The 20,604-nt window shown below is 36.8% G+C and overlaps 3 protein-coding genes across 8 annotated transcripts in view; 1 reads left to right on the forward strand and 2 right to left on the reverse strand.

Moving 5' to 3' along the window:
• Nucleotides 1–2,013: 2,013 nt before the first annotated feature.
• On the reverse strand, nt 2,014–6,233 carry LOC114872378 (leucine-rich repeat-containing G-protein coupled receptor 4-like). Its single transcript, XM_029179510.2, has 2 exons — nt 6,092–6,233; nt 2,014–4,237 (listed from the first exon to the last, which is right to left on the reverse strand). Exon 2 carries the CDS (start codon nt 4,225–4,227, stop codon nt 2,332–2,334), a length of 1,896 nt encoding a protein of 631 aa, XP_029035343.1. The 5' UTR covers nt 4,228–4,237; nt 6,092–6,233; the 3' UTR covers nt 2,014–2,331.
• A 781-nt stretch (nt 6,234–7,014) lies between these two features.
• Nucleotides 7,015–8,170, reverse strand: LOC114872380. The gene is made up of 2 exons (XM_029179517.2): nt 7,526–8,170; nt 7,015–7,381 (listed from the first exon to the last, which is right to left on the reverse strand). Exons 1-2 carry the CDS (start codon nt 7,672–7,674, stop codon nt 7,015–7,017), a joined length of 516 nt encoding a protein of 171 aa, XP_029035350.1. The 5' UTR covers nt 7,675–8,170.
• The window catches only part of LOC114872379 (heparan sulfate 2-O-sulfotransferase pipe), a 37,800-nt gene continuing 24,484 nt past the window's right edge, over nt 7,289–20,604 (forward strand). The window contains exons 1-5 of one of the 6 annotated variants that reach the window (XM_029179511.2): nt 10,018–10,105; nt 10,753–10,962; nt 11,160–11,284; nt 11,698–12,056; nt 18,564–18,712. In XM_029179511.2, coding sequence (XP_029035344.1) covers nt 12,007–12,056; nt 18,564–18,712 — 199 coding nt within the window. In that variant the 5' untranslated portion in view covers nt 10,018–10,105; nt 10,753–10,962; nt 11,160–11,284; nt 11,698–12,006. Of the gene's footprint in view, nt 7,374–10,017; nt 10,106–10,367; nt 10,637–10,752; nt 10,963–11,159; nt 11,285–11,697; nt 12,057–18,563; nt 18,713–20,604 lie in introns of those variants that run through there. The other 5 variants (XM_029179513.2, XM_046285930.1, XM_046285931.1 and 2 more) reach the window with 5 other exon arrangements.

Raw genomic sequence — 20,604 nt, forward strand, 5'->3', positions numbered from 1 at the left:
CACCACCATTCAAAACTCTGTGGACACTATACAAATTAGGATATTTTGAAGAAGAAGAAGGAGAAAAATGAATACCCTTAAAATAACTGAGAAAATTTTATTTGTTAAAAGACAAGGATAATTTAAAAAAAATTATGAAACTATGTGAATATGTAGGAAATGTCCTCCTGATTAAAATGCAATTTTCGTTTGCTGCCCGTTCGTGTCAAGTATTTTGCGATACTAATGCTATCTATTCACTGTTTTTTTACATCGTGTACTTTTAACAACGGGCAAATACGTATGAATGGCAGTGTATGTCATGTTTCCACCAAGCTGCTAAAAATTCCTCTCCGTCGAGTTGCGTTTAGTGATTTACGTAGTGTGCGTGTTTTCGCAGGGACGTCAGGCGATAGTCCTGGAAGAGACGTACGTTCGATAACCCTACTAGGTACCGTTGGTTAAACCGGAAGTGAAGAACCCGGGTATACAGTGTCAATGCCACGAAATTGCCCGGGACTTTCGCCATAGAACGAGAAGCGGATGGTATGTGAGAATGCGCTTCTTTTTCGCTGCTCGAAAAATAGCGATGGGAATGACGCCCTCGCAAACGATTATGGTTCCGTAACAGTTATACATATTCATAAATGTATACCGAGATGACGTACGGGAGAGTAAGACATTAGAAGCTGTCACGTCTCTTGTTCTTGCAGATGATGTTGCCTGAGGCTTATTGTTAGATTACATGGAGATATTTCAATTGTAGTCTTGTCCAAAAGTAACGAGTATTCGATTCTTAATCCTTAACTGGTAACGGGGACGACAATTATTCAATTAATTATTAGAAAAAAATATAATTATTTCAAAAATGCAAATACATAAAAGAAAATTAAAATTTCGTTTCGAAAATTTCAACCTACGCCAAGTGAGAATGATTTAAAAAATTCGAAAGCTGAGAGGAATAAAATAATAAATTCTTCTTACGGAATATCAAATTTTACTTTCATAGCTTCTTTGCCAATATTTTCAAAAATTATGTAAAATCCTCCCATTCAAAGGTGCCTGTTTAGCACAACATAAAAGATGATCGTAAAGTGTGTCAATCCTCTTAAAATCCGGTCACACTTCGGCATCTCAAGGTTCTCGTGAAAGTCAAGATCAGTCGGTCGTAAACCGCAAGCTTATTTTATGCATCGTGCACTGTGCATTGTATGCACGTATACATACACTACCGGTCAAAAGTTTAGGCATACTTGGTAATCGTAAAAAATCTTTTTACGTTTTCTCTTCTTATTATAAATATGCGTGGAAAACAAAAATTCAGACTCAATATATAGTGAATAAAACTGTAAATACTTGGAACTTATAGAACTATAATATAATGCATCATGAATGGTATAGGTGTCATAAAAGTTTATTATTTACAGTTGAAGGATAGATGTGCATTTTTATATTCGTTAATAGTAGAAAATACGTTCTACGATTTTAGCATGGCACACAAAATATTAAATGCCAAACATATATGCCATCGGTGTACTCGAACTTTTGAACCGTAGTGTATGTATTATATTTGAGAGAAAGCGAACGTATAAACCAGTGTATGAAAATTGCATTGACCATTGCTAAGCTGGCCCAAGTCTTTTATGGGCAAATGCATTTCATGCTTGTAAACGTTCATTGCCACCAATGCCACAAATTGCAATAGGTAATTAAACTATGCGTTGTCCTTGTGTTTCCTTTTCACCTTGGGACTTGGCTATTTTTTCTTGCAGAATTATTTATTAAAATTCAATGAATAAAAATTTCTACTTAGAAACGTGGGAAAATATTCAAATAGTTGTGATATTAACTTCTTGGTATGAATATGAATGGATAAAATAACTAATAAAAATTACATAATTTTTAATTTTGAGTCAGGGATAAAACGCAATAAAAATTTTTAAGAAAGATATTATAATTTATTAGTAAAGAAAAAGTGTTAAAAGATTTTGAATACAAATGTTTGGAAAAAAGGTGTTAAAAATCAAGAAGATCTTCTTAAATATCCAATTTTATTTTCTCTAAACGGTTCTTGCACAATAACGAAAAGGTAGATTCGACAACATATACATACATATATGCGCAGGTTTGCGGTGACATGAATATGAAGCGACTGTTGGTTAAAGATATGAGATTAACATACATGTTAGAGACGTAGAGAGCAGAAATACATAATATCATAATCGAGAACGTGTATCCAGCGATTAAAGCACAACCGTAAGAGATCGTTTTACATCAAGTACAAAGTCGTATCCTAACATCAAGCTTAACATAAAAAGCAAATACGCGAGTCGTCAATATTTCATCAGTCAATTAAATGTCTTCGAATGCACCACCCTGTAGTTCCTTCAGCTGATTATTATAAATATACAAGAAATTTCCTCTGATCGAGCTCAGCCCGTAGAGAGCTCCATTCTGCAATTTCTGGAACGGATTCCTCGAGATATCCAAAATATTCAAACTTCCCAAATTCTTGCAGGATCCTTTCGGTATCTCCCTGATTTGATTCTCGTTTAACCAGAGACGCTTCAATTGAGGCAGACCTTCGTAACTATCGCCATCGATGGTTGTCAGGGTGTTGTTGTTCAGATGCAGGTCCCGAAGGGTGGGCAGGTCGAAGGCTCCACGCGGAATGTCCGAAATCTTATTTCCAGTCAGGGACAAAGTGAATCTGGGGACATTCAAAAAGCTGCCCTTCTCGAGAGCATTGATCTCGTTGAAATCGAGGTGGAGGAAATCGAGGGTTGGTGGCAGATTAGCAAAGGTGTCTTTGGTGATTCTGATCAGCTTGTTCCAGGCCAGGTTCAAGTCCTTTAGGCTCTCCAATTCAGAGAAGGTTCCTTTCTGTAGCTCTGTTAAAGAGTTACGATGAAGATAGAGGGTGGTCAACTGCTTCAGGTCGCAGAATGCCTTGGGTTCAATTTCTGTTATACCGTTCCTGGTGATGATGAGCACCTGAAGGGAAGTCAGACCTTTGAATACGTCATCCTGTAGCTTACTGATTTTATTGTTGGCCAGGTTCAGGTAGACCAGTCGCGAGAGCGCTGAGAAGGCTTCATTGCTGATGGAAGAGATCTGATTGCCTGATAGGACGAGTTCAGTCAGAGTCTGAGGCAGGCTGGAAGCGAAGGAGAGGTCCTCCAATTGATTGCCATTTAAGAATAGAGCTGTTAAGTTGGTCTTCTGGAATGCACCTTCCTCGACCTTCTCTATGAGATTGTTCCTCAGGTTCAACATCTTCAGGTACCTATTTTCAATCACCTGGCTCCAGATACCTCTGATTCTGTTGCCAATAAGGTTAACATAGATCAATCCTTCGGGAAGATCGTTCAATAATTCTTTAGTGATCTCTGTGATTTCATTGTTAGCCAGGTCCAAGGACACGATTGGCAGGTATTGCAACTGGTACCATCCCTCGTGGAATCCTTTGATTCCCAGTCCACGAAGATTCAGGGATCTGTCCTTTTCATTTATGGGCAATTCGATGCATCCATTTGAAACAGTTTTGCCATCTTCCAATGGTTCTATGGAAAGGACTATCTTCTCTGGCATGCATAGCTTCAGTTTGTTCACCGAGATCAGCTTCGTTTGCGAGGGGATGTAATCGTTTATATTCAAGGCGTTGTTCTCTGTTACTAAACTCAAGTCTTTTTCAGGTTCGTCGTTCTGGATGTCGATGTCAGCCTCGGCTTTGATCTTCTCCAAATGCTTCAGCTCTTCTTCGTCCTTCAGGAAGGAATTGGTGAAGACTCCTGTACTGATGCTCCACAGCGAGTTGCCTTCGGTCAAAATGGTCGTGGACTTGGTAAGACCGAACAAGTGTCCTCGACGTAGGTGCATCACGGGATTGCAGGATATATTCAAGACTCGAAGTTTCTCCAAGCGGATAAACAGGTACTCCAGGCTGCTGAGTCTATTCTCGGCCAGGGACAGGTATTCCAGGTTCGTCAGGTTCGAGAACATAAATTCTGGAAGCGACTGCAACGAGTTGTTCGCCAAGCTGAGGGATTTCAGGTTTGGAACGTTATCCAAAGAGTTTTTCTCCAGGCTGCGTATCCCCAGACCTGATAGGTCTAGCTCGTTAACGGCCTCGCCCTTGAACTGAACGTTCTTCAGGATTCCATTATCGATGTCGATAATGTAGTTGCTCAGTGACGATTTCAGTGGCACGGCTGCCACCAGAGGAAGGAAAAGTATGGGAAGTAGCATTTTGAGAAATCTGAAAAAATATATTTCAAGCTCCTTCAGATTTTATTTTCTGTATAAAGAAAGAGGTGGCCTCGAAATTCTTTTTTTATATTTAACAAGAATTAATTTTTCAAATGTGGCACTTGGAAGCAAATGAATATAAATGCCATTTTTTTAAATTTTAGATTTAACCCTCGGACAGCGGACCATGGAGAGAGCCACAATTTTATTATAATTCTAGTTTCAGGCTGATTTTTAAAATTTTGCATCCTTTTGGTTTTAAGTGCTTCAGATACAATATCCAATCTTTATTTAAATTTCTTGAAATATTCTTTTAATAATTAATAGGAAAATTTGAAAGGGGTAAGCGCAACCGAGTTTCAAGGTGAACTGTCTTTATACGCGTATATTGACACAGCAACTGGAAGTTGGTGGTGGATGTCACCTGGCAAGTTCAGAATTTAAAAAATAATATTTCTTTTTTTCTCTTCCGTTTTATGGATCTTCTCGGGACATCAGGATTATCAAAATCATTATGGTGGTTGTTTTGCATGTGCAAGGGGACTTGCATCGCGTATCGTATAACCGGTTTAACCACTTCTTGAAATCGAACTTGTGAAGCTCCTTTTATTTATTTTCAACCATTTTTTATGGCTTGTGCAATTTCAAGGTGGTAAAGCGAGGTGCTAGTTACTGTCAAGCAATCGTAGGCTTTAGAGAAGAGTAAATCTATGTAATGATTAAATTAAACTGAAAGAGCTGGGTTTTTAAAACGTTTATGATGCTAATTTTCTCTTGAAACGAAGATTTTGCAATTTCTGCAAATTTTTCGTAGTGAAAAGTATATTTATTTTTTTCTTTACCTCGTTTGTTGAAACTTGAAACATCGTGGTTATTAAGAATTTATTTTTTAATATAATGTATAAATATTTTTGAAATCAGGATTTTCAAACTTAACGATAAGAGAAATCATGGGAGGACTAGGAAAAGACCAGGGTTGCACCTTTGAAACGTTACACCTTATTTTTCACAAATTTCTAAATAAATGAAATGTGTTTCTCCCAACGTAGGGAGTTAAGAACAAAATAATTCAAAATTATCAGCAGAGAATGTTTTGTTCACCCTTTGTTGCATAGCCTTCTTAATTCTCACTTTAAAAGATACATTTCTAAATAATCAAATTTTTGCCTTTTTCAGAAATTTATTTATAATAAGATCTTATTTACAAATTTGCAAGCTTATGTGTTCTATAATTTCATTGCAATTCATTAATTATTTTATATAGCATATTTGTAACACAATATAACAAAGGGTTGATCTCAACTTAGTCTCCACTTGAATTTTCTTTTCTGGTTTAAATCTAATCCTATTTCAACCCCTTTTTTGGATTTAAATATAAATTTGAGATTCGGTTAATAAAAATTTCTTTATTCAAGGTGAATTAGTATTATAAAAACTACTGCTTGAAATGATTTATCTATTGAATTTATAAAACAATGTTCGAAGTGAAGTTTATAGCATGAAAAAATTAAAATGTATCAATTTGATCAGGTTCTTTAAATACAATAAATTTCACTTCAAACATTTTTCAATAAAATATATATATGGATAACAAGTAATCTCAGATAGTAGTATTTATTGATTCACTCTGTATCAATTTTCCAAGATAATTATAATAATTTTCATTAATTCCAAGATATTAAACTACAATATTGAATTGAAGGTTTTTCTGATTATAGTCGGAATAATTACTTATCATATTCCAACACTTATATTTTATAGAACAAGCTTCAACACAATTTACACAATATAAATTTATCAAAAATGTTCCAATGTCGGCACAGAGGGGTAAAAATGTTGAAAAATATGATCTATAGGTTCTTACCTCTCAGCTTGTAAGCGATGGAAGTCTGAAGATCGAGCAGAAGTGTAGACTCAAAGGACTGTCCTGGGTGTCTATCGTTGGGGTGCAGCTCGCGACAGGATTCCTCTGGACGCAGCAATCGCGAAAACAGGTCTTGCAAGCCTTTATATCCCGAGGATTTTAAGTGTGTTCGAGGAATCTATAGATCCGTACACGCAGGTAACGCGAGTATGTTGTCGATTTAGCAGTTCGAGTGGGAGGCAATGTCAAAGAAGGCAAAAAGAGGAGGATGTGCTCGCGGAGCTTCGTTAAACTCGCTGTCGAAGCTATTAGAAGTAAAAACGTCTGTTCCAGATGTTCTTTCAATCGAATCGAATCTATTATTAATTCGACCCATGCAAAGAAACAGACGTAAACTTCAATCGTGTGTCTTCAAAACAATAGCTTCTGTATGGATTGCATTCTTTTCGAGGAAAGTTGTCAGGTTTCGAAGAATTCGGATAAAGAGTTCGTTATTAGGTGTTCTGAAATTATAAATTTTACCTTTTGGTATTGTTTATTTGTTTTCTGATCGTTTACAAGTATGTACAGTTGTGTAAAATACTTTGAGAATTTTATTATAATACTTATAATTTTTTACAAAAAATATAAAGAAAGTAGCAAATTTTCTACGAAAAAGTATTAAAATTGTTAGATCGAAAATTCATTAGTTGAAAAGATATCTTAGGGAGAGATCACTACGTTCTACCACCTACTCCCTCAAATACCTTTTTGAATATTCATAAAATTATTCGTAAAAATTAGTAAATATTCTATGATTTATGAATAATGATCACAGGTGTTAGACGTACATATAATCAAACATATTTCGATTTTAATCCCATTTTTCTATCAAATTATGCATTTCCAGTCTGTACATAACTGTAATATAATACGCCAACCATTTATTTCGTCAAAGTGTTTGAAAAGGAATCTTCCAGTGGTGTTCGATCAAACAAGCGGCGTATACGAGCGGTCAGTAAATCAATGGTCAATTTCAAGAACTCGTTACTTCTCGGATCGAGACGTCGATCCGATACTTCCGGATGCAAGGAGCCCCACTTCTGATGATACGCTCGCCTCCTGACTGTCTCACGATCGATTATACGATCGGTTAAGCATGACCGATCGATCGAACTCGTTCGACGAGGAACAGCCTGGATCGTCGAGCACACAGCTCGATCTATTGGATCGTGTTGAACGTTGTCTAACGGACAGCATCGGTTGCTTCTTTCCGCAAACAGAATTGTCTCATACTGTGCAGGTACATTCCTATTCAATAATCATTTATTAACACTTATTGAACCATAGAACGCTTATTATATTCTTATAAGAATTAAATTTCTCTGCAACAAGGACCCCTTTTTATTCTAAAATTCTATACTTCAAAGGGTTAAATCCTGAGAATGCCCTTACCTTATTCCCAGGTTGCATATAAAAATTGAAAGTACCGGCCAATATATATCTTGTACACAATAACAAGCAGCATCGAAGGAACGACTCGTTTGAATCGAGCAGCTCCAAATCGGGCGTTCGTTCATCCGGAAACAAGCTGCTAACACCATTATAACGTTCACGCGTTTCGAGCTGGTGATTCGACTTTGTTCGACAAGAATCTTCAAGGTGTTCCCCCCAAGCCGGTTGGATATAAATTCTTCGGCCGCAGGCGGTATTTCTACGACCAATTTGAAATGTTCGTGACCAGATCAGGGGACGAGCTATGTCCCGGGGTCGATGTACTTCCGGAACTGAAAAATCTCAGGCGAGAACCACTGAAACCTACCGGATCGTGGTTATTACGTAGTACACAAGAGAGGCAAACGCTCAGACTCGTAGTTCTCTCACGGTGGTATATCTCGAGAAAGAAAAGCGTAGGCTCGATACCTGTAGACGCGTCGAGTTAATTAAGTTTGCGCGCATAGAGTCGCGTTCGGTATCAGACACCGCTTTGAAACATCGCTGAAGGGCTTGAAATACCGAAACGAACCGTATATTATCTTCCGTGAACGATCGTTCCCCGTTTTTCATCACCGTTATTGTTCTGAGAATTGTTTTAATTACGCGAACTGTAAAATCATCAATTTTTATCGTTTCGTCGAATTCATTGTGGATGCGCATACCCAATAGTGCAAGTAGAATTGGACTTAATATTATCGTGGTCATAAATATTACTATATTAACAGTAAGGTATAAGAAAAGTTTTTACCCCCTTATTAAATAATTATAGTTACGCCCCTGTATACAATTCCGCTCCGAAGTTTTAATAATTTGTATATAATTGCTAAGTACGAATAACAAAGTAAATATGAATTCAAATTTTCCCGCGTTACGTTTATACGCAAGTGGTGGGAGGCCGCAGACCTATATATACGGGGCCTCCGCCCCTACTCGTCATTCTCCTCGGAGAAGCCTACCGGGAAGGGTAGGAACCTGGCACATCACCATTTCCCCCGGGGAAGCGTGATTTGCTCGCGAGTGTACTTATCATTGCTGTCGTATACTTGTCATACCAATAAGTATTCACATATCAGAAGAAATATTTCCTGCAAGAGTAACTTGTTATCCTCGGATGAAACAGTTATTCAATCAGTACTCGTTTCAATTCCTCGTTCACCGTCGTTTATAAAATTACCGAGAGAACAACTTCACAAGCTTCTTATAAGATTATTTTTTAATTAAAGTTGATCAATAATCATGACCAAGATCAAGGATTCGATCGATGTTGTTTAACGAGATACACCGTTGCTAATGGGATATGTACCTTGTTAATTATCCATGGCTAAAAACTGGTTCAGAAAATCTGCAAAAACGTTGAAAATGTATGAAAAATCTTGTTTATCATTGCGGACTTAAATGCCGCTGGTAAAATTAATGTTATCTGCGACAGGTATGGTTAAATGGATGTTATTACCTGTTGTAAATAACATGTAAATATCGCATTATTTCATAAATAATAACATTTCTTATCTTTCTTATGAGAAAAGAAAATATCCTCAGAATTGGATTAAGTTCAGATAAATATGTCGAATTAAGATAAAAATAATGAACCTTTAAAAATATTTTATTAAAAACATTTTATTTTATTCAATCTTGTATTACAATAATAAATAAACAAAAGTGTTACGGTGGTTTCAAAGATTTCTCGCTATTAAATTGATAAGTACACGCCTTAATCCGGTAAAATACAGTAATTACAATGATTTTCCATGACCGTTCTGAAATAATTATTCCAGTAAAGGTGCGAATTTATTTCCCACGGAATGTTTATATATTTTAATGAATTCACTCATCCACGGTTGCAATTAATCATAGATTTGCATGAAAATACATAGACATAAATAATTTGCGGCATTTACACGGTGACACGTGATGGTATATCTTGACGAGGATCGGTATTGTTTTTTCTTACGCCGCCGATACTCCCGCGATTAGAAACTTTCATTTTTCTTTCTGACTTGCTAATGAATGCTTCCTAAGCCGTATTTATACAGGTTTGCTAATCGATCGTTTGTAGGCTAATTATCGACGATTCCGTTAAATTACGCGTTAGAAGATAAAATCGAGCTCATGGAATGGAGATATTTAACCCAAGATGCTAGTTTATCCGGTTTAAGGAAATACATCGTGTTCCACAAAATAAGTTAATGGTCTAAAATTTAAACGGGAAAATTCGTCACGGTTAAAGAAATAAAAATTTTATTAAGAATTTTATCAATATGCAAACTCGTTTCACGAGGTGTAAGCGTGAATGAAATTACTGCTGAAATTGTTTTAAATAGTATAATATATACAACCTTTGCACATAGTGTTAGAATGTTACCATGTTAGTTGAACAGTGCCATTTTTGAAAATTTGAGAAACAAATATTTATCAAACGGCTACACGCTATTTTGCTCGCTGACTTTGACACCGCACACGTTGTGACTCGTCAGTCGAGGGAACATTAGTGACATTGCAGGATCGCTTTGTTTTGCTGCCGTTTGAAAATTTTTGACGGTGCGTGAATTTGATATATTTTTCCTATTTGTTATTATTTTACCATGCTTATTTTTGTGGTTGCTTACATGCCTGCGTGTGATATTTATAAATATTTGTGAAGCTATGTGATTTTTACAAAATTCAAAGTATAATATGTTTCTAACTTTGAAGAAGTTCTTATATTTCATAATAAGATACAATTCATTTATCTATTAATTTTTTTAAATGTTAAATCAAAATCGAAAATTGTTCATAGCATTGGAAATATAAAACTATGTAGGTACTCTAGGTATCGAGTAGACTTCTCCGAGGAAAATGGCAATGTCCCAAACCCTTTCATCTTCACTGGTTTCGAGCTTCCGGGGTGCCTGGACCTTACGGTAGTCCTCCCCTTCCTCGGGCACCCTTCCTTCCCTTTTCCCGGGCCTTAAACGCCTGGTGGGTGTAGTTTATAACCCACTCAGGTTCGTTTGTTCGGCCCAAAATCCAAACTCCTTACGTCGACGAAGAGTTAAGTGTTTGGTCTTCCGTACATCTGAAACAGTAGAGGTACCTAATTATTAAAAGCTTCATAATTTGAAGGCGGTAGAAACGCCTAGGGGCGAAACATAACATTTGCTCTTTGCCATGAACTTTCTTCTACTGACCAATCAAAACTTTTTCAGATTACACCGATTGATGTGAGCAATAATTATGCAAGTGATGCTAAAATTGGTTAATAGCACCTTCGAGATATATTACACTCGCAAGTTATATACACCTTATTGGAGTTTGAGTAGCATCAACCCTACCTCTTTCTTCGAAAGTGCCTCTCTCCTGAAGATATTCACGGAAGTGACGAGCATTCTGCATGTTCCCTTTCTTTGGAACTCCAGGTATATATCTACTGTAACTTATATTTAAGATTTCTTTCTGATGAACGGAAATCACGTTGCACGTAAGCATAGAAAAAAATTTATTAAGCAATATATTTCACCATCACTCGGCTAATTAAAACCTTTTTCTTTTTAATTGCTATACATAGTAATAAATTTTATGACAGCGAAATTATAATTTTCATATAATTTACCAGGTATTTCTAGTTATTAATCCGGTGTTTATTCAAATAACATCTGCCTAGGGGTATCGCGATGTGTAAAAAGTGATATGGCAGAAAAGATGAAAGGTTCGGATGCCGGGTATCAGTCCAGGTGGATGGTAAGTTCGGGGTCGAACACCTTTTTGTACCGGCAATCTTTCAAGAAAGTGGCGCCTTTCTCGCGGTGAAAGAGGTCGGTGGGGGGGAAAGCGGCGCGGCGAATGTGGAGTAGAATCGCATTACGAGGGAGCTGAGTAACGGAGCGAGCGCGGAGTAGAGCGTATCGCGTGTCGTCTCCTGGGTCGACGAGCGGTATGCTCGTACGGAATATTCCTGGTGCTCGCCAGTCGCGTGCTGACCAGCCAACTGTGCGTACGCGTTGCCCTCTACAATCCACCCTGATCAGCTGTCCTCGCTTAGCCCGGTGATCGATGACAGAAAATCTTTGTGAAAAATCTTGTCAGCTGTCTCGATCGGGTAAATGAGATCTCTTCCCGCGACAATTGACGAAATCTCGATGAATCATTTTCAGGATTCGATAGCGGACAAGTGAAACGATCGATCTTAGTACGCTCGACGAGGGTGAAGAACGTCCGTCTCGGTAGACCGCGAGTGAATCGGGGACGGTTCCGAGTGCGGCGTTCAGAGTTTCAGTGATCAATTGGAACGATTAGTTGGCGAGGATCCGGTTAACTGGTCGGAAGAAAGAATACATGAGCCCAATCGGTGGCTGTTCCTGCTTGATGAGCCGCGTTCGACCGTCTCGGATCTGAGGATCCGATCGACGAACAGCGCGCATTGTTCCTTGATAGATCTTCGAAGAAAAAGAAACGGCGATAGGATGCTGAACGACAACGTGTGGAAACACAGGCGGGTGCCTGTTCCGAAAAGGTGAGTGTCGATGATTTCATTTTTTCTTGCTCTATTTTCATCAGGGGAAGAATGGGTTAAATTGGAATTGGGGGTTTCTTCGTGGTCCGCCGTCCGAGGGTTGAAGAAGTCGCGGATCTGGATTCTTATAACTATAATTATAACTCGTCTGCCATTTATTTTTCTATATGCCGGAAAAATCAAAATATTAAAATTTCTGGGGCTACCCATTCTTCCCTTATTCTTGTACTTTTTGAAGTTTAATTCTGTTATCAAGTTTTAGAATTTTGACTTTTATCTTTATCAACTTCCTGTTTAATAGAAATATTCTAATATTATTTTATTAGATTCCTTTTCTGTTAGTTACTATTTATAAAAAAGATAATATTAGCTCTGTAGTTGTCTACTTGTCATAAGGATAAATTACTCAAATGGCCAGCATTTTGAAACGCATTTGTACTCATTACGAGTTTCTGTTCTAAAGTTTGTTGAAACGAATTAGCTGGGAATAATATATTCGAGTGGGCAACATTTTGAAACGAAATTGTACCATTATGAACTACTGGTCAAAAGTTTGTTGAAATGAGTTACTCGAGTGGCCAACATTTTGAAATGCAACTGTAGCATTATGCAATAGGTACTGTTCAGAAGTTTGTGACCAATTAATTCTTCCTTGCATTATACGATGCTATTCAGTAAAAGTGAATTGTACGATATTCAATGCCTGCCCATACTGAAAGCAGTTATTTATTAACATTTGGATTTTCATAACTGTTTATAAATAAAAATGTCATTATTAAATTAATGAAATGAAATAGAAAATCTGAAAATATTTATTGGAAATCCAAATATTCACTTATTCTTCAAATTAGCACATACTTTCTCGTCTTAATAACCAAAACAATAAAATTTAATAATAGCAGTAAATAACGAGTCCTAGTTACGACAGATCTTTAATAGATGATGTAACAAGTCGTTGAATATTCATACTGTCGGCATCCTCGTATCATCGCATCCTTTTCAATTCGTTTCCATCACGAGTTAAGTGAGAAAATCGTTGATGAATCATTTGTGTACTGTAATCTGTTTGCACTTGATATTAACGGTATACGCCGAATTATTAAGTTGTTTGAACGGATCTTAAGGGACCTTAAAGGGATCCTTAGAGGAACCTTAGTGCAACACAGAGTAAAGGTCCTCCTAAGTAAACAGGTTTCAACACGAAGTTTCGGTATCTAACTTTATCTTGACCAAACTGTAGATTGGAGATTGTCTTCCCAGCGACCACTCAGTGGTCAGATACATTGGTTAACGGCAGGAGTGTTTGGGTTCGTTTACCTGGTACCGTTACAGTTTATCTAGGCCAGAGTGATAATTTAGGGTAGTCACGTTAGGGTTGTCAGATCACAACCCATCAATTACTATTCTAAAACCATTAAATAATCAATTCCAAGGTTTTCGAAATAGGATACAGTTGTGCCAGGACCGTGAGTAATGGCGGATTCAGGAGCCCTTTTCGGGGGTGGAGGGGTGTATAAAAATATAAGAGTACATAAGTATACCTTTTTTACAAGATTTAAAATTATCTTGTAATTTATATTTTAATATTTCTTTAGGTGCACCCTTATCGCTTTAGGGGTGCTCCTCTTACCGCCCCCTCCCTTTTGTGGAGCTACCATTACTAACCTTATAAATTTTTGATAATACTACTTATTTTCGAGTAAATCAATATTAGTATAAGTACAAAGCGTGAGAACTTAAATCTCCAGTCTCTAATCAATTTATCAAGCGGCGTTCGACGCGTTAAAGTGCTTAACCCCGGAATACCGACGGGTTCAGCGAACGAACGCTAACAGATAAGTGTCTTTTCTAACGTTAGTGTGCTTAGGCGCGTTAGATTTATAGACGAAGAGCAGCTTTTTTTTCTGCAGAAACTCTTGAATCATTAACAACTTAAACAATCTTCTATCGCTAGCTGCGCTTCGGAAGGATTCACAGAGATCAACGGGAAAGAGGCACAGTCGGATTAATAGGGAGAAGTTGAGGTAACATCGGTTATTATCTGCACAGTGATTGAGATTAGATTCGGGGACTTTCTTGATTGGACGTTGCAATTTTATGAAGATACTGATTTTATTATGATCTTCACTGTGATGTATGTACAGTCACTCCAAAGTTTGTCTTCCTTAAATAAATAAACGTTTCTCTACCTTTCACCGTTTTAAAGTTATAGATACTACAACTAGTCGATCAATATTAGCTTCCCGATAAAATATTTCAACGTTCGTTTAATATTCTGATCTCTATAGAATATTCTTCTTTCTATAGTGTTTTTAACCTACCACGAAGTTTCGTGAAATTTGTCACTCGTGTCAATTCCTAATTATCCAAGTTCCCATCTTTAAAAGCTTCGTAGGAGGAAAAGGAACCGAGACATTCCTAAATGACGTTTAGATGTATCTCCTCGGTGAGCAGGGTCGATGTAATGGATTAAAGGTCATTCAGCAAGGTCTGCACAGTGCCGCAACTGTGAACAAATCGATCCATCACGTTGATTGAACATTGGAATAATGTGAACTGTACGAGACTCACGAGCTGTCGATTCGTTCGTGCATCGTGTCCTCTGGATATCCACGGCTACTTTCTTTCATCGATGCGATTACAAATGATTCACAATAGCGCGTTTGATAATTCAATGTTGATTAGATTATTCAATTACATATACAGGGTTGTAATTACACCCTATGCATTTTCGACGGAAAATCCGGGGTTGTAGCCCTCTTATATCTCCCCTAATCTGGTCATAGAATGAAAATTTCACTGTGTCTTACTATCAATTTTTACTGCGGCAGTAAATTTGTTAAGAATTTGTTAAGTAAACATACCTTGTTCCATTTGTCTTTAGCATACCTGAAATGTACACTACAAGCATTTTGCGTTGTTCTAAGTGAAAAGTGTATTTGTTTTAACGATAAACGCGCTGCTTTCCGAATACTTTCACATACCAAAGGAAGTGCATGCAAATGACCGAAGAAAGTATGGACAGTGTCCATACTCCGAGAGACAGTGAGAGTTTACGATAATGGTAGTCCCATAATATCGTTGTTTTTAGAAACTATTACTCCCCATGTAATATCATTAATACAACATGTAACTTTCGATTCTCGTTAATGGCTAGATTTATACGTGCTCATCTCTTCGGAGTTGGTCGTTCACCTTTAAGGATAAAGAACTGAGATTAGAAGAAGACTATTGTCTGAGCTTGTGAATGAATTTCTCAATCGCGCTACCATTGTGATTGGCGTTTAATTAATCGATTGTTATGTAATTTAAAATAATTTATTAACTAAAGTTAAACGTATAATTCTTAGACAGAAGTGTTTTATATGTTAGAGGAATAATTTTTATAGGAGCTGTGTGAAATTTAGAAAATAAAAATAATATGAAATACACAATTAAATGAAAATTGGAGCTCTCTCCACGGTCCGCCGTCCGAGAGTTAATGAGCATAATTGTTACAGCCTTTTTAGGACACATTCTAGTTATCACGCTCGCGTTAAAACAGCTTGCGTGCTGATATTAACAACACCTAGTGTTTTCGCGGTGTTCAGGCGACCTTATTAAAATCACGCGAAGTAAGGTCTGGTTCGCTGAAAATGCACTATGTTTCCTCGGTCTTTACACCTGGCATGTTAGATGCGACGACGTTTTTCCACACGGGGGAAACGCGGCTTCTCTATTCGTGACTCTATCGCTGTTCTTGCGATCGTTTCTATAGAAATGTAATAACGAAAAGCGGAAGTGTGCTACATGAGAAGAAAGAACCGTATTGTGGAGAATAATTTGCAAATAATTGAGAGTAATATCGGAGACTCGCGTAAGGTTGATTTTCTTTGAAAACTGACAATGAGAGGTACGGATTATTGTGTTAAGCTGTATAAAATGGTAAAGCCAATTACCTTTATTTTTAAGTACAATTATTCGGATAAATTAAATTAGAAATTTTTCTTTTAATTTTATATTATTTTATATTTCTAATAATACTCGAAAGAAAGAAAATATTTCTTTTAAGCTGTAGAAAAATTCAGATGAAACATCGACTTTAAATTAGGATTTAGCAGTAATGTATCCTCAGAAAGCGTGGCATTAAATCTCACGTGTACCGTACAATGAAGTATTAAAGCATTGAATTAGCTAGATTTCTTATCCTTCTCGAGTTTGCTTTTCATAATACGTTCTGAGACTCATTATAAATAACCAAACGTCATGTCAATTGTACCTAAGGCTGCATAAAACATAGGAACCGTACTTATGTACTTACGTATACAGGCTGAAAGAACAAAGGCAGTTCAACAGTAAGCCTAGATGAACGTTGAAAAGTAGCCATTTGAAGAGGCTACATTTCATGCAAACATGAATAGATACTTTAACAAAATTTGAAAGAAAATATAACAATATCCCAGCCAGTATTAATCCCAACCTTTTAATAAAATATATTAGAAGAATTTCGAGAAACACAGGCATATTCGTAACTGGACAACAATTACTAACTCATAAATTGTACATTCTTAAGTACACTGTTTCTTTATCTATAAGTAGTAATCTTTAGATGTTTTGAGTTCCTTGAGATAGAGGCTCGGTTGTTTAATTCCTGTGAAGTAGTACATCACGTAAAGTGCTTTGTTAATTAGCAACATACCTGTTTGAAGATTTTTTTAAAAGATTTATCGAGGATTTTGTATAGAGTTGCCAAGAATTTTCTGCTAATATTCAAAAGGCTCGTTAAAAATTTTCTCAAGGATTTTTCAGATTTCTGTAGGAATTTCATGATAATTATTTAAAAAGTTTTTAATGATCAACTTGTTCCATTGTTTCAGTATACTGAATTCATTTTATAAATTTTATAGAATCTTCTAAAAACACTCTTATGAAACATTTATTCATTCTTCATTTAAGCCTTTTTCGAATAATTGGGCTGTGATAACCTTGCTTATTTTTAAACTAACCATAAGATTAAATAGTAATTTCGAACTTTCAGCTGTTAGTGTAGGTTCTATTGTCTAGTATGCCTAACCAACCAGGCAGGTCATATCTATAAAATTAAAATGAGGATCTCCAGTAACGTTCAGGTATCGAACGATTTGACCCTGAGACCTCTTTACTGGCCACTACACGTGTGGATTATTGTAGCTCGTGAAATTGGAACGTGCGATTAGAAGGATGCGGGTCCATTATGTGGATTAATCGGGTCTTCAGATATGCTCGTTATACAGGATGGATGGTTCGTCGTTCGTGTACCTGGTTCCATAGTCTATTATACAGAAACGCGTTTCTACGGGCTTACGGTTCCTTCGTCCATGTGTCGTTGACACTACGTCTCGCGACCGATACCGTTCGTTTCTTGTTTTCTTTTATCTGAACACACGAGTTCATTTCTCTCGCGTGATTGTGTGATTCGTCTGAACATCGAAACGGTTTCTTCAGGTGTACACGTATCCAGGGAGGGAACAAAGATCAGCATTTTTATTACCCTTGTTTGTTCTTCTGCAACAGGGATAGGCATCGGGTGTGGTGATAAAACTTGTCATTTTAAACCGTTACCATTTCACATATTATGTAATTTTTCATTTATTAATCCTATTATAGTACGGATGTTATTAGGTAACACCTTTACTGCCCTGATGATCACTGGTTGCATTAAGGAATTTTATTAGAATTTTTTCAATAAAAAAGTATTAAGGAGCTTGGGTTGCAAATCGATTAGTTTAGAAGATATCTTAGGGAAAGACCATTAGGATCTCCCTCCCTCGAATATCTTTCGAACTAATTCATTTTCGACCCAACAATTTATATTAATTTACGAGATTTCAATTAGTACTTTCATTTCGCAAACTCAGGAACTAAGAACCAGTTGTTAAGAAACGTTTAGTTCTTCGAATTCTGCTAAAAGCATTTTGCATTTCCTTGGTGACGATTGTCCTTTTACGGTCGACGGGGGAACACTTGCTCACGGTGAAACCAGGTCGTACGTGAAGCATCTTCGCGAACAGGATGATCAATTACGAGACAGATGACTTTGCCATGCCCTGTTTCCTCTGGCTCCGACAACCCACATGACAGCCAGCTCGTGACACATTCATTTCGAAAAAGGGACGTCTACGAGTTTTTTCAACATTTTGTCGTTTTGAATCTATTCGTTCTTTGGGGAGTTTTGTTGGACGAGATGGATGGTTTCATCTTCGAGTCTTTTGTAGTCGATGATTAATACGTGACATCCATTTATGTAACTAGAATTTTTTTGGGGATGGACCAGGACTATTAGTTTCAATAAAAGTGTCCAATGTCTGATATTGTTTAATTAGAATTTAATTATAATATTCTTCATTCTTTTTATTAGGAGTATTATCCTATGTTTTGGTTTTATAATAATTGCATTTTAATAATAATTCAAATACTTGAAATTTGGAAATTTACTATTCTCATTCTCAATTCTTAATTCTAATCGAAAATCTTGTTATTTCTTTTCAGAACCATCGAGCTAGTCGCTCTGGTAGCAATTTCCAGCACCCTCTTTCTCTTTCTTCACACAAGAGAATTGCACTCACGTCTGCGAAAAATGGAAGTTCGTCTTCAGCCTGGAGAAGACGAGATACTGTCAGCGAATCAACTCTCATCCGGTGAGTTTTTCATTTTTTCAACCCTACAAATTTATGATACAGGCAAAGCATTTTTTATATCAATCTTTAAAGGGAATTTTAGTTTTTCATATATTAGTTTTATTATAATAACATTTAATTTATAATTAATTTTGACGGTCGTCGCCAATAATCTATGCAGATGATACGTCATTAAACTTATTAAAAAAAATAATAAATCATGGATGTGTTAGGCACAAATTATTTAATAGTAATTATTTATATACTAATGGACGTCATCTGCCTGAGAATTACTTTCAACATAATTAAAAATAGAAAAAAAAAAATTGTCGCTAGTCGGGCGGAAGGAAATATCTAAATTAGCGCAGGGAATAGGAACACAATGAACAACTGACACCCAGTCACACGCACACGCGTGGTACACTGTCCTCCGCATCAAGGAGATCAGACTTCCCGGTTGAAGAAGGTCAAGGTGTGAGAGTGAAGGTACAAAGAGCCGTCGCGGTCGAGAGAAACGTGCGTCTCACGTGTGCCCCTCGTATGTACACACCTGTGTATGTATCATTAGATGATTATCGTTGCGCCGCGTAGCATTTCGCATTCGCGAGATACGTAACGGTATCAGGGCCCTCGTTTGTCCGTAACACGCTAATTAGCTGCTCCGGATTCTCTATATCGCTCCGGTTCTCGGCTCAACAACTGCTCCTTCCAATTTGTTCCCGCGCGTTTTGCGATCGGATCGATGAAGCGTTCCATTCTTGGATATGGTAATGGGAGGTCGGTGGAAACACCGCTTAACATTGCGGTTGCTTGCAAATAACGTAATGCGGGTCTTTTCGATTCGTAGTAAAAATTTTAGCACACCCTTACAAATAATTTCAAGAATAATATAATCGCGTTTAAAGGTTAAAATGTCTCACCCTATATACTTAACGTAATCTCACCTTAAAATGTGACTGCTCTTAAAACATCATTTTACAAAGAAAAAACTGTACGTTTTCCTCTGCCTCGATAAATCATCTCTTCGAACTGACGCGGAAGTGAGATAAAAATCAATTAGAATAGCCCGAGGGTTGCAAGGGTGAATAGAAAAACTTACGGTACAGCATTCTAGAAATGACTTCTGGTTATAAATATTAATATTGAGTGATTGCCTTGTGGAATGAGATGAAAGATTTCCAGCAATCCCACTGCCATAACAGGCACCCTGCAATTTGTATAATTAGAAATATTCCAAGTAGGCGTAGGAAAGTGCACAGCTTATAAGGTACATCGGAAATCGAAAGTGTAGGGCAGGGAAATGTTGATGAATCATTTTCTTTCATTCCAATGCAATAGAATTTACTAATGAAGACGCATGGGTACATAATTTACACCTGTATTTAATTACTGGTATTTGAAGTATTCGACGTGAGAAATGCAAACAATTAACCCTTCGTTGCATTGTATTGTACACTATCGAGCATAGATACCTAGGCTTACAGAGGAAATAGAAATTCTCAAAACCTTAATTTAAGGTTTAATATAAAATCATATTATATTATGTTGCGTTATAAAATAAAATGATATAAATTATCGAATTATAAAAGAATATTACGCTTTCGGGTGGGAAGGATGGATGCATCGCAGGCTGCAAGAGTTTATATCTCTTGACCTCGTTTCAAGCGTTCTACTTATTATCAATAAAGGAAGAATTCCTCTTCATTGCAAGTCGCCTGCATGGCAGTCTCATTAACCCCTTCCGCTATAAGTACCCGAGTACGTCGGTATAAAATTAGTACTTGTGACAGTTTCAATATTATTCTAAATTATTAAGAAACCAAATGTTGCTTTTAAAACACTTCGAAACTTTCAATCAAATTGAAAATATCGACACTTTATTTCCTCCTGAAATCAGTAATTAAAAAACATCA

Source organism: Osmia bicornis, chromosome 5, assembly GCF_907164935.1.
Source record: "Osmia bicornis bicornis chromosome 5, iOsmBic2.1, whole genome shotgun sequence".
Classification (NCBI taxonomy): Eukaryota; Metazoa; Arthropoda; class Insecta; order Hymenoptera; family Megachilidae; genus Osmia; species Osmia bicornis.